The sequence below is a fragment of the Chiloscyllium plagiosum genome, chromosome 11 (assembly GCF_004010195.1).
Source record: "Chiloscyllium plagiosum isolate BGI_BamShark_2017 chromosome 11, ASM401019v2, whole genome shotgun sequence".
In the NCBI taxonomy this organism is placed as follows: Eukaryota; Metazoa; Chordata; class Chondrichthyes; order Orectolobiformes; family Hemiscylliidae; genus Chiloscyllium; species Chiloscyllium plagiosum.
In genome coordinates this window covers 76,159,280-76,172,112 of record NC_057720.1, presented here as the reverse complement: position 1 = coordinate 76,172,112, position 12,833 = coordinate 76,159,280, and the positions used below count along the sequence as shown (strand labels likewise).

The 12,833-nt window shown below is 39.4% G+C and overlaps 1 protein-coding gene across 3 annotated transcripts in view; it reads right to left on the bottom strand.

Annotated features, from left to right (window-relative positions):
- Window positions 1-1,480: 1,480 nt before the first annotated feature.
- ddr2a (discoidin domain receptor tyrosine kinase 2a) overlaps window positions 1,481-12,833 on the bottom strand; it is a 156,896-nt gene continuing 145,543 nt past the window's right edge. For all 3 annotated transcript variants that reach the window (XM_043699847.1, XM_043699846.1, XM_043699845.1), the window contains 4 exons: window positions 7,635-7,832; window positions 6,368-6,602; window positions 4,705-4,854; window positions 1,481-2,018 (listed from right to left, as the gene is read on the bottom strand). In XM_043699847.1, coding sequence (XP_043555782.1) covers window positions 1,869-2,018; window positions 4,705-4,854; window positions 6,368-6,602; window positions 7,635-7,832 — 733 coding nt within the window. In that variant the 3' untranslated portion in view covers window positions 1,481-1,868. The remainder of the gene's footprint in view (window positions 2,019-4,704; window positions 4,855-6,367; window positions 6,603-7,634; window positions 7,833-12,833) is intronic.

Here is a 12,833-nt window from a genome sequence, read left to right as displayed (position 1 = left end):
CGTCTTTCTGCTGAAGCAAGTGTAGGATATGGAATTTGTAGAAAGAGCCATAGCTTACGGTTGAGACTCGCACAGGCAATCCAATTTGTTTTGCCTAAACTTGTTGGACTGTACAATGTTGAAGTAATTTTTTCACATGGGAGTCACACTTTGTTATCAGAAGACAACAAAAAAGGAAAGAGGCTAGAAGTACTCCTTGAAGGATGTTAACACTGAACATTTGTCAGTGTTCAGGGACTTGATAAGCAGAACTAATTACTAGCGAAAAAACAAAGCAGTCAGGCTTCATATCTGAAAAATGGTCAAGTTTATCAACCTTAATTGCATTTAGCTAAAGAATATCAGAAGTTAAAGATTGACCAACAACAAATCATGTGCTTATGGAACTTAAACTAGATAAAACACTCTGGATTGCAGTCAACATAGAGAGGCGATTTGGTCAATCACTGTCGAATATAACTCTCTTTACACAGAGAGCTGTGACAGCATGGAATGCGTTGCCACCACCAGCGTTGCCACCAGCAGGGAAGCAAGGTCATTGGGGACATTTAAGAGACTACTGGACATGCATATGGTCACAGAAATTTGAGGGTGCATACATGAGGATCAGTGGTCGGCACAACATCGTGGGCTGAAGGGCCTGTTCTGTGCTGTACTGTTCTATGTTCTATAACCAATGGTGAATGGACAAGTTATGAATGATTCGTAGAAACAAACTCGATAATTCAATGCACCCTTTTGTTTGTTGACTAATATACTGAACGCTTTATATTTTGAAAAAGAATAATAATCTTGTTTGGTTAACTAAATCTTTTGAGTGTGATTTCATTCTTGCAATTCTTGGGTCAGAACTCTAAAATCTGGGACATATTCCTTTTCTTAGTTAGGACTAAGAAAAGCCTTACATATGGTACTGAGAAGATTGATATTTGCAGGTATATTTAATAAAATTTGCATAAATATCTAAATACAGTTGGATAACTGCACTCAAAATGAAAACATCTAGACAATATACAGATATCCAAAATCAAATAATAAAGCAATGACACAAGTCTGCCAATAGACATTTTGATATCTAAATTAAACCAGCACCTTTATTGCTTGGTCATAACTCAAAGAACAACATGCATTAGTAGACTTAATTTGATGCTGTAATATCTGTCATTAAGCCAAAGCAATCTTATTCTTGGATATAAATTGCACTTTGAAAGGACTCACAATTGTGCCTTTTTCTAGACATTAGTAGCAAAAGTGCTTCTTTTTAAAACAAATCTAAAAATAGTTTTTCCATGTTTCTACATGATATTCTTTGCTGTGAACCATATACTAAAAATTCATAGACCGAATACTTTACCAAACATTTTGGTCCCTCTTATTCTGAACAGCATTTACAAATTCTTCTGAAGTATTAACTAAAAAATGGGAATAGAAGATTTAGAATAAAGATGTCCATAGGAAGTAACTTCTACTGCATATATAATACTGTACAGGTATTGCTTTTATTCTTTCATTTTCTACATGTCCTTGCACCTTACCAAGAAACATTCAACTCTGATATGGCTCTGCTTTCACTATCTTGTTCACCCAATTATGGGAAGTCCAAATGAACAAGAATATAAGGATGTTTGTCCAGCGCCGTATCATTAAGTTCTAATTTCCACTTTTTATGGTGAAGATAAGACTTTCCCCTTGCATTTATTCTCCTCATTTCTTCCTCTTTCAAACATGCTTCCACCTGGCAGCACCGGAAGCTGTGGCTTTCATTCCACACCCTCCACAGTTTAAACACGCCAAAATGCGTAATAGTAATCAGACATGAAAAGGTGTATTTAAAGTCACGACTGTTCTGACATCCCCTCACCCTGTGCTCATTCCTCCAGCCCAGATGCAATGGCAGATTCCTGCAAAATGCGATGAATATCCTGGAATGTGGGACGGCTTTTGGGTTCACGTCGCCAACAGCTGAGCATCAGTTTATACACGCCGTCTGGACAGATTGCTGGCTGACAGAGAAAAACCTACATACAACAAAACAGAGATAGATAACCAATATAACAAATCCAATGGCATTGATTAGTTACAAAAGAAAAGGTAATGTCACAAAAGATCCACAAACTTGCATTTACAGTATGCCTTTCATAGCTGTGAATGTCACAAGATGTGTTACATCCAATGTAGTATTCTTTGAAATTAGTGAGTGTTTCACGAATAAGGTGGAACCAATTTGTGTTGAGCAAGCTCTCAGATGTAGCACTGTGATAATGATCAGATAATCTTATTGATGCAGGGATAAATATTGAACAGGGTGTTAGGGAGAACTCTGTTGGACTTCTACAAAGTATTGTGATGGGATCTTTTACATTCACCTTAAGGCAAATGACCCAATGATTTAGGTGCCTGTGTGCTTATTCAGAAACATGTATGCACAGTTTCAGACATTCTACATTGTTGCATTTCACACAAGCACAGCACTGAATTGGGGTTCAACAACAGCAAAGACCTTCAGGATCATTCGGGATGTGTGGGCATTCCCCCAGTCCCCATATCTCCCCTTTTTCTGGATCAATCCACATTCCTCCCAAAATCCCCTGCCCTGTCCTGATCTTACCAACCCAATCACTTCATTGAGCCTCATTCACTAGCACATGCACAATCGTCTCTCTAGAGCATATAGGGTGGACTCCTTGGTATCAGCAAATACGGTCTTTGGTTTAACATCTTCCCAGAAATACAACACCACCAACAATGTGGAATACCCTCAGTAATGTGCTGGAATGCGTTCGAGTTGTTAAAGTGGGCCTTGAATCCATAAACTTCTAACTAAGAAGTGGGACTGCTACCAATTATTAATTACTCAAATAATACATAATGAAAATTTAATCCAGAAAACACTGAAAGTACACAAGAGGCTTTTGACAACTAGAAACCAGATTGTTACATTGAAACAGACTCTCTTTCTGATTCTGACTGATACTGAATCTATTTCCAGCAATCTTTTATAAAGTCATAGACATATACAGCACGGAAAAAGACCCTTTAGTCCAACTCGTCCATGCTGACTGGATACCCTAAATTAATATAGCCTCATTTGGCAGCCCCAGCTAATTCAGCCATCCCCTATAGCTCAAACTCTCCAAAATTGGCAACTAGTAGAATTATTATCACTTGATCTAAAGTATTCCCCTATTATCCCTTCAGACATTTTCCCCCCCTTATTACCCAAGAAAAGATCAAGTTTTGCTCTTTCTCTGTACTTCATGGTGACTTGATAATAAGAGGCAAAAACGTGGCAGTAGGTTATCTACTGATGAAATGACAATTTTGCAGATCAGAATTAGAGTTTAGAGTTAGAAAAATATTTCTTAATAGTAAATATATTAATAAACTGGGATAAGAAAGACGTTACAGGAAATAAATTTGACAGTTTCCCAAAATCTGTTCTCCTTGGAAGATTTAATAAAATGTTGAAAGGCCCTTTATTTTTCAAACTGTTCAGTACTTTGTTGTAGTCATAACTTGTTCTTTCAGATCAGGTGTTCTCAATTGACTTTTCATCACCTAATTTGGTGTGCGAAGTTAAAAATTACACAACACCAGTGTATAGTCCAACAGGTTTATTTGATAGTACAAGCTTTTGGAGCACTGCTTTCAAATATTTTCAAATAAACTTGTTGGATTGTAACTTGTTGTTGTATCATTTTTAACTTTGTCCACACCAACCCAACACCAGCACCTCCACACCATAATTTGGTGTGGCTTTTGTAGGTCTGTTTTTCAGGATAAAGTTAATGGGATAGCAGAAGATTGCCACTTCAGTGTTTGAAATTGCAATGTCTTTGGCATCCTGCATTCTAGAGGTTTATCACTGAGATGAAGCTACAACCTTGTCTTTTGAATTATGCGCTAAAAAAATTCCAGTTGCTTTTCATGTGTTCCAAAAGTCTTTAATTTTAGCAGTACTGATATGTCTGTGTGTGTGTGCACGTGTATGTGTGTGTGTGTGTGTGTGTGTGTGTGTGAGAAAATGAGTGAGACTGTGTGTGTGTGTGAGTGAGAGAGTGTGTATAAGTCAGAGAGAGAGAGAAAGTGAGTGTGTGTGTGTGTGAGAGAGAGAGAGAAAGTGAGTAAGTGTGTGACTGATGGAAGCATGCACCTCATTCATTTTGATTTAACAACATACTTACTTAGAAGTATATCACCTATTACAGAAACAAAGAGTTTTATTAATTTAAATGGGTTTGTAATCACACCTCCCATGTTGTTCTGTTTGGGTATCTACTAAGCTTAGCTGCTAGCATTGCTTTAGCTGAAAGGCTGTGATTCATGTTGCTCTTGCTGACAGTCAGCATGGATATGTTGTGCCGAATGGTCTTCTTTTATGCTGTAACCATATGATGATTACAAGTCTCACTCCAGAACATTAATACATAAATCAAACTGACTACGCAACCATAATTCACTAGACAACTGCACCATTGGACATTCCATTTTTCAGATGAAGCTTTAGTTTCAAGTTAGTATCTTTGTGGGGTACAATGTTGGAACGGAATGTAAAGGACTGACCATAAAGTTGAAATCTGCAGTTCCAATAATTTGGCATGACTCTCCTCAAAGCAAAGTCACAAAATATTCAGATATACTAAATCAGAAGAAATAAAATGTATTTGAACATGATTGGTTTTGAAAGATTCTTCCCAAGCTTACTTGTCTGCCATGATCTCTGAAAAACTCGCCAGTATTTTCAATGACTTGCTCATCTGACAGTTGGGAGTAGGGCTGTTCTCGGCAGAAGGTCAAAGACTCCCATAAGGTCACTCCAAAAGCCCATACATCGCTTGCTGTAGTAAACTTGCCCTAAATGAGAAACAGGCAAAATAAGATATCAGCAACAATGAACTCACTAAAAAAATGGTGACGGAGGACAAATTAAAAGATCTGAGATGTAGTTAGTTGTTAGTTGCAATAATCAGATCGATGACCAAATATTCCATCTGACGTTATTTACCATGTTTTTGTCTATTGCAAGTTGCATTTCAATCACAAGCCATTCATTCTTTGCCAGAGGCTTTTATCCTCTCTAAATTACACTAGCTTATCTATTTGCCTCTGACTTTCTTTCATAAATTTTTAAAATCTTTTTTGTCTGTCCTGCTTCACATATTTTGAAATTATATTGCCAGTCCTTTATAGTCACTGGATCAAAATCCTGGAACACCTTTTCTAACAGCTTCAAGAGCATACATACATGGCATATATTGCATTGGTTCAAGAAAGCAGTTCAACACCACCTTTTCAAGTATAATTTAGGATAGACAATAAATTCTGGCCTTACCAGGAACACTCACATCAAATGAACAAGTAAAAAAAAAATCAGACCCTCGTTAGTCTCCTGGTAAATACAAGGGCATAGTAATTATTTGCTATTTCAGCCATTTCACAATCTTTGAGTTAATTATGTGTACTCTGTATTGACCCTATCCTATCTTGGGTTTTCTTTTGTTATTTATGCATCCATTGAATACATTTTCCTGCATTCCTAAATTTTTTAATATTGTAGTGTTGCATTGATTTCCTAACTTATTAAAGCTTCTTTTGTTACCTTTTCATTTTCCCTTTCCTCACCCACTTGCTGTCTACTTTATGCCTTTTATTTTCATTTCAATTTTATCTCATTTCTCGAGGTAATGTAGGAGGCTCATGATAAGCAGAAGCATGGGCATGAACCTGTTGGGACGAATTCCTTATTTGGTTGAACATATGAATAAAGAACAAAGTTCAGCCACTGGGCCCTTCGAGCCTGCTCTGCCATTCAGTAAGATCGATTTTAACCTCAACTCCACATTTCTGCATATCCGTGATAATCTTTCATCCCCTTGGTAATCAAGAATCTATCTTTCTTTGCCTTTAAAATTCTCAGAAATTCTGCATCCACTTCTTTTTGTGGAAGGGAATTGCAAAGATTTACAACCCTCTGAGAACAAAAATTGTTTTCTCATCTCTACCTTGAATGGGCAACCCTCTTATTTTTAAACTATGACCCCTACTTCAAGATTCTCTCACAATACATGCTTTCAACATCCAGCCTATCAAGTCCTCTCAGAATCTTATACGTTTCAATTAAGTCACCTCTGATTCTAAAACTGTAGAGGATACAAGTCTAGCCTGTAGCCTTTCCTGATAAAGCAATCTGCTCATTCTATATTTTAGTCTGGTAAACCTTCTCTGGGTTATGTAAATGGTGTGTATTCTACATAATGAAACAGATTCAGGGAGTACTAATGCAGGACACTGGCACACTACTGAATTGGACATAAGTGCACAACAAAGGACTTCATTCTTCTGCCTGTTGTTGGGCTGAGGTGCTCACCAATAGAATGCTCTCCCAGGACATCCAACGAATCGGAAGTACAGCTCGCCCTTGGATTCGATAGTAATCTCCACTGTATAGGTTCCGGCTCATACCAAAGTCTGCAATCTTGATTGTGTAATTCTTACCCACTAGGCAGTTTCGAGTGGCAAGGTCACGGTGAACAAAGTTGAGGGAGGAAAGGTATTTCATACCAGAAGCTATCTGCGTGGCCATCAATATGAGGTTGGCATAGCTAAGATTTAGAAAAAAAGAGGAAAGTGAAAAGAGATTTTGTTTTCAAGAAAATTTCATATGTCGAACAGATATGAAAAGCAGATGTTAAAATAGAAAAGGAAGACTTGCATTTATATAACGCCTTTCACGACCACCGGATGTTCCAAAGCGCTTCACAGCCAATGGAGTACTTTTGAAGTGTGGTCATTGTTTTAATGTAGGAAACACAATATGCAATTTGCACACAGCAAGTTCCTACAAACAGCAAGGTGATAATGAATATAATATTTGTCTTTATGATGTTAGTTGCGTGATATGTTGACCAGGGCACTGGAGAGAACAACCCTGTTCTTGTTTGTTTAATACAACGGAACCTTTTATGTTTACCTGACAGAGTGTACAGGATCTTAGTTTAGCATCTCATCTGAAAGATGGCTCACTCCCTCAGCACTGCGCTGGAGTATCAACCTTCACTTTTGTACTCAAACTCCTGGACTTAGATTTGCACCCACTTTTGTGGCTCGGAGGCGGGACAGCTACCAATTGAGACAAGGCTGATAAACTACTTGCTAAATTAAATTTTCAGAACAAAGTAGGTAGAAAAATGTAAGAAGAAGCCTGCAGAACATGATTTCAGAGCCGTAGGAAATTAGTTACTGCTACTCAGTAAGTTTGACAAAAGAAAAACAAAATGATACCAGCTACTGAACATACTGGTAAACATGTCATATAATGGCTTTCATGAATAGTTCCCCCACTGATCGAGAACCAACTTTAATTTGTTCATATTATTAGCCCTCTTTTTTAGCTCAATGATTGAGCTTTGAGGATACACTTTGATATTAATAAGAAAACCAAAAATCTCTATATGAGCTTATTTAGAAAACTGCTTACTAACAGTTTCTGTTACTCAAACTGCTCACATTGAATGAGTCCAGTTTTTACCTTAAGATCTACCTGTGCTGTTCAGATACATTGTCACACTGTAATGCTACAACATCACATACCTAGCATGAAAGTGACATTTAACAACTGCTTATAGGGGCCTCACCTTACAATGGGTGCATTGCTTGCCATAGGCTCCACACTTTCTGGTTCATGGCGAGTTAAGAACTGGTTTAGATCCCCATTTTCCATGTATTCTGTGATCATACACAGGGGGTCATCTCTGATACAGACCGCCAACAACCGGATAATGTTTGGATCTTTCAGCCGTGACATGATCTTGATTTCTTTCAGGAAGTCATTTCTATAGAAGGTTAAATACGATTGGAAATTTAATAAAACATACTTTATGCTGGATAACAAATGAGATGCAGAGAAGCATTTATTGGCCTCTGAATGCGTTGTCACCTCTCGGTTATACAGAATAGGAAAATTCAAAACCTGGTATATGCTGAATTAGCTGATCCTGATCAGGGCAGCAGAAATGGTTATTAATTTGGCTGTAGTGTCGAAAGAGTTTGGGGAAGGAAGACCCAACAATTCCTAAAAGGTGCACATGTGATAACAACTGCAGAAGAAGAAGGCATACAGTGTGTAGTGATTGTAGCAAGGTCAGCCAGCTCAACCTCATACATATAAAAGGAGTGTCAGAGGTTTTGTTCAATCTGACAGCTGGCTCTGAGGAAGCCAGGTCAGTGTGAAGGGCTCTCCATGTGTCAATAAAGGTTGACTTGGTGATGGGATACCAGCCCCTCTGAAGTTATTTCACAACACGGTTGTCTTAATCAGCTGAGGCCTCAAATATAAAAGTTCTTAAGTTATTTTACTGCTGTACAAAACTTTAGTTAGGCCACATGTGGAATATTGTGCGTAGTTCTGGTCGCCACATTACCAGAAGGACATAGATGCGTTGGAGAGGGTGAAGAGAAGTTTTAGAAGGTTTACCAGGATGTTGTCTATTCTGGAAAGTTTCAGTTATGAGGAGTGGTTGGATAAACTCGGATTGTTTTCCTTGGAAAGATGGAGGTTCAGAAGTCACCTGGGAGAGGTCTACAAAATTATAGATGTAGTGGACAGCAGAGACATTTTCCCAGGGTGGAAACATCAACTACAAGATGGCACAAGCTCAAGGTTAGAGGGGGAAAGCTTAGGGGAGAAGTGCAGAGAAAAGTGTTCACATAGAGGGCGGTAATTGCCTGAAATGCCCTGTGGTGGAAGTGGTGGAAACAGGCATATTAGCAGCATTTAAGGTGTACCTTAATAGACATATGAATGTGAGATGAATGGAGGGATAGATACTGCGTTGGGCAATATGCAGCAAGTCTAAGTAAGGACTAGGAATCGGTGCTGGCTTGTTGGGCTGAAGGACCTGTTCCTGTGCTCTATTGTATCGTATAGCCTTGCCTGTGATGCTTCCACTGTTGTACAACATGTTGACAGCTTATTGTTCAGGCTGTCAGGAAATAGTAGTCATTTGAGGTACTTCTAAGGTGTGGAATTCCCTCCATAAAATTGTATGCCTCTCTCTCATTTTCCTTTAAATGCTTCCTAAAATCCACAATCTGAACTGAACTTTTTTGTCACCAGTTCTAATATCTCCTTGTACTGTTTAGCATCACATTTATTTAAATAAAGTTGTTCGATTTGCCTGGGACACTCTACTAGTTAAAGGTTGTTGCGAGTGATGTAGTGGAGAGTTTCAATGGTTCTAGACATCAATTAGGGCTTCATTGAGAGTTGTTGTCCATTTTTATTGCCTGGATGATAATTTTGTGGATAATCTATTCACTCACCCTTTCCAGGACAAAACTAATTAACATACCATTGAATTTTAGCCTGGGTGAGTGATCAGCTCTGACACCTTACCAGAGGTTGAAAATTATTGCTAAGGCCTTGAATGCAGGACTTGGAAAAAACTGCACCATAATAAAACCTCAAAGTTATTTTATTATTGGAATGGAAAAATCATAGTTAACATCCAACAGAAAAGAAATAATTAATTGAATTTCATGTTTGCAGAAGTAATGTTTCATTTAAGTTAATTTTTAAAGGCAGTAAATAAAAATTAAGAAAATATTTTCAATAATTTGATTTTTCTAAGGGAAAATACAGATTATTCCCTTTTTACTTCAAGAAGTGATTAAATGAACTTAGAAAACTGAAATGTTTTAATTACTGATAATGTTACTTCATGATTTCTCCTTTAATTAAGCTCATTTAAACTTTGCAATCTATGTCAACTCCCACTCAATTCAAAGCTCCTAGTTTCTCAAGAGTCTGCTTCACATCCATGCTCCACTTTTCTTTCCAATCACTAGTGGTCACTTGTTTTTAGCCGCCAGTTTCGAGTTCCCTCCTGAATCCTCTCACACCATCACACTCTCCTTTAAGGTGATTCTTAAAACCCATCGCTTCCATTAAATGTCTGGTCTTGCCTCACAATCTTTTTCCCCTATTTGCCATTGTGTCTGTGAAGTGCCTCAGAGATTTTCTCCTCATTAATGATGTACAATTGATGAGAAGGTATTCCCTATTACTTAGTTGTTTCATAGTACAGAATCTGAATACTGTTGTAAAACGTTACACTTTTCATCTTGCACTTGACTGGACATTTGTGAGAATTCCAATGTAAAGTGGAATAGCATTTGATATTATACAGGAACAACACTCATTGTTTAATATCCTGTTTCCACATTGTCAGTAATCTAATCTAATCTAATATTGTTGAAGACATTATTTGGCATGTGGACTGTGATTGATTAAGGAATTGGAATGGAGAATGCACCAGTTAGACAATTAAATGTCAAGCTTTATTTATGTATAAACCAGGCAGGTTAACTTTCGTCAAGGCTTTGATGCCTGATGAATGAACCAAGTAATGGTTGTAATCTATTTTGTTCATTTAAATCAGACAAAGCACATGAACATGTATTTTCTGTATTTAAAGATCAGGGCCCTGTATATTAACATATGTATCTATGAGTAGGTACAAGTACAACAAACAGTAAGTCTGACTGACAATGTAAATTGTTTGTTGACATAAGTCTTAGCACACTTGGAATTATTTATCAAATCTTATCCAGTGGTGGAATCAGATCTAAAAATGATAGGGCGAATGTCTTTTGGTTTAATGGCAGCATCCAGTGAGGGTGTACTGTCCATGTGAATGGAGACTTCATCTGAAAGAGACAAAGGCCAAATGAGTATATCTGGAAATTTAGTTCAAACTGGGTATTCAATTGATCCAACTTTTCAAAGTCAGATTTGGACAGATTTGGACAGATTTACCTTAGCTAAGGTAAAACAGCCTATTTGAAAGAGGCCTGCCTGATCATTCAATCACTTAAGTCCACTATCTAAGTGCAAGACTGATTATTGTAGCTAAGACATGACTCAGAGTAGTTCCATTTAAGAAAGGAGGTTTTTCACTCTAAGGTCAGCAAGGCAATTGGTCAGTTTGAATGGGGACTTCTCCTGAGTGAGAAAAAGGTTCAGTGATCTACAGATAGAAGCTACAGGGACAAAGTTACGCCAGAGAACAGAGGTAGCTGGGTAACAGTTAGAGGTGGGAAGGGGAGGAAGCAGGCAGTGCAGGGATCCCCTGTGGTCATTCCCCTAAACAATAAGTATACCGCTTTGGATACTGGTGGGGGGGACAGCCTAGCAGGGGTAAGCTGCAGTGACCGGGTCTGTGGCGTGAGGTCTGGCTCTCAGATTCAGAAGGGAAAGGGGGAGAGGAGGAGAGCACTAGTTATAGGAGAGTCTCTAGTTAGAGGGACGGACAGGCGGTTCTGTGGGCATGGGCGAGACTCTCGGATGGTTTGTTGCCTCCCGGGTGCCAGGGTCCGAGACGTCTCGGACCGTGTCTTCAGAATCCTTAAGAGGGAGGGTGTGCAGCCAGAAGTCGTAGTACACATTGGCACCAACGACATCGGTAGGAAGAGGGTTGGGGAGGTCATTCAGGAGCTCAGGGAGTTAGGCTGGAAGCTGAAAGCTAGGACAGACAGAGTCGTCATCTCTGGGTTGTTGCCGGTGCCACGTGACAGTGAGGCAAGGAATAGGGAGAGAGTGCAGTTGAACACGTAGCTGCAAGGATGGTGTAGGAGGGAGGGCTTCAGATATTTGGACAATTGGACTGCATTCTGGCGAAGGTGGGACCTGTACAAGCAGGACGGGTTGCACCAGCACCAGAAGGGCACCAATATCCTGGGAGGTAGGTTTGCTAGCAATCTTCGGGGGGGTTTAAACTAATTTGGCAGGGGGATGGGATCCGGACTTGTAGTCCAGCAAGTAGGCTAGCTGTTTGTCAGCATGTCCAAGAATGTAGGGAGGCTGTGGAGAAGGTAGCACTGACAGGGAATACTTACGGACACAGAGATGGGTTCAAGTGTGTATACTTCAATGCAAGGAGTATCAGAAATAAGGTGGGTGAACTTAAGGCGTGGATCGGTACCTGGGACTACGATGCTGTGGCCATCACGGAAACGTGGATAGAAGAGGGACAGGAATGGTTGTTGGAGGTTCCTGGTTACAGATGTTACAGTAGCATTAGGGAGGTTGGTAAAAATGGAGGGGGGTGGCGTTGCTAATTAGAAATGGTATAACGGCTGCAGAAAGGAAGTTTGAGGGGGATCTGCCTCTGGAGGTAGTATGGGCTGAAGTCAGAAATAAGAAAGGTGCAGTCACCTTGTTGGGTGTTTACTATAGGCCCCCCAATAGCAGCAGAGATGTGGAGAAACAGATGGGGAAACAGATTTTGGAAAGGTGCAGAAGCCACAGGGTCGTAGTCATGGGCGACTTCAACTTCCCAAATATTGATTGGAAGCTCTTTAGATCAAGTAGATTGGATGGGGCGGTGTTTGTGCAGTGTGTCCAGGAAGCTTTTCTAACGCAGTATGTAGATTGTACAACCAGAGGGGAGGGCATATTGGATTTGATACTCGGTAATGAACCGGGACAAGTGATGGGCTTGTTAGTGGGTGAACATTTTGGTGATAGTGACCACAATTCTGTGACTTTCACCTTGGTTATGGAGAGAGATAGGTGCGCACAACAAGGTAGATTTTATAATTGGGGGAAGGGAAATTACAATGCTGTAAGGCAGGATTTGAGGAGCATACGTTGGGAGCATAGGCTGACAGGGAAGGATGTGGTGGAAATGTGGAACTTGTACAAAGAGCAGATACGACGTGTCCATGATATGTATGTACCTATCAGGCAGGAAAGAAATGGTCGTGTGAAGGAGCCTTGGTTGACGAGAGAGGTTGAATGTCTGGTAAAGAGGAAGAAGGAGGCATACATAAGG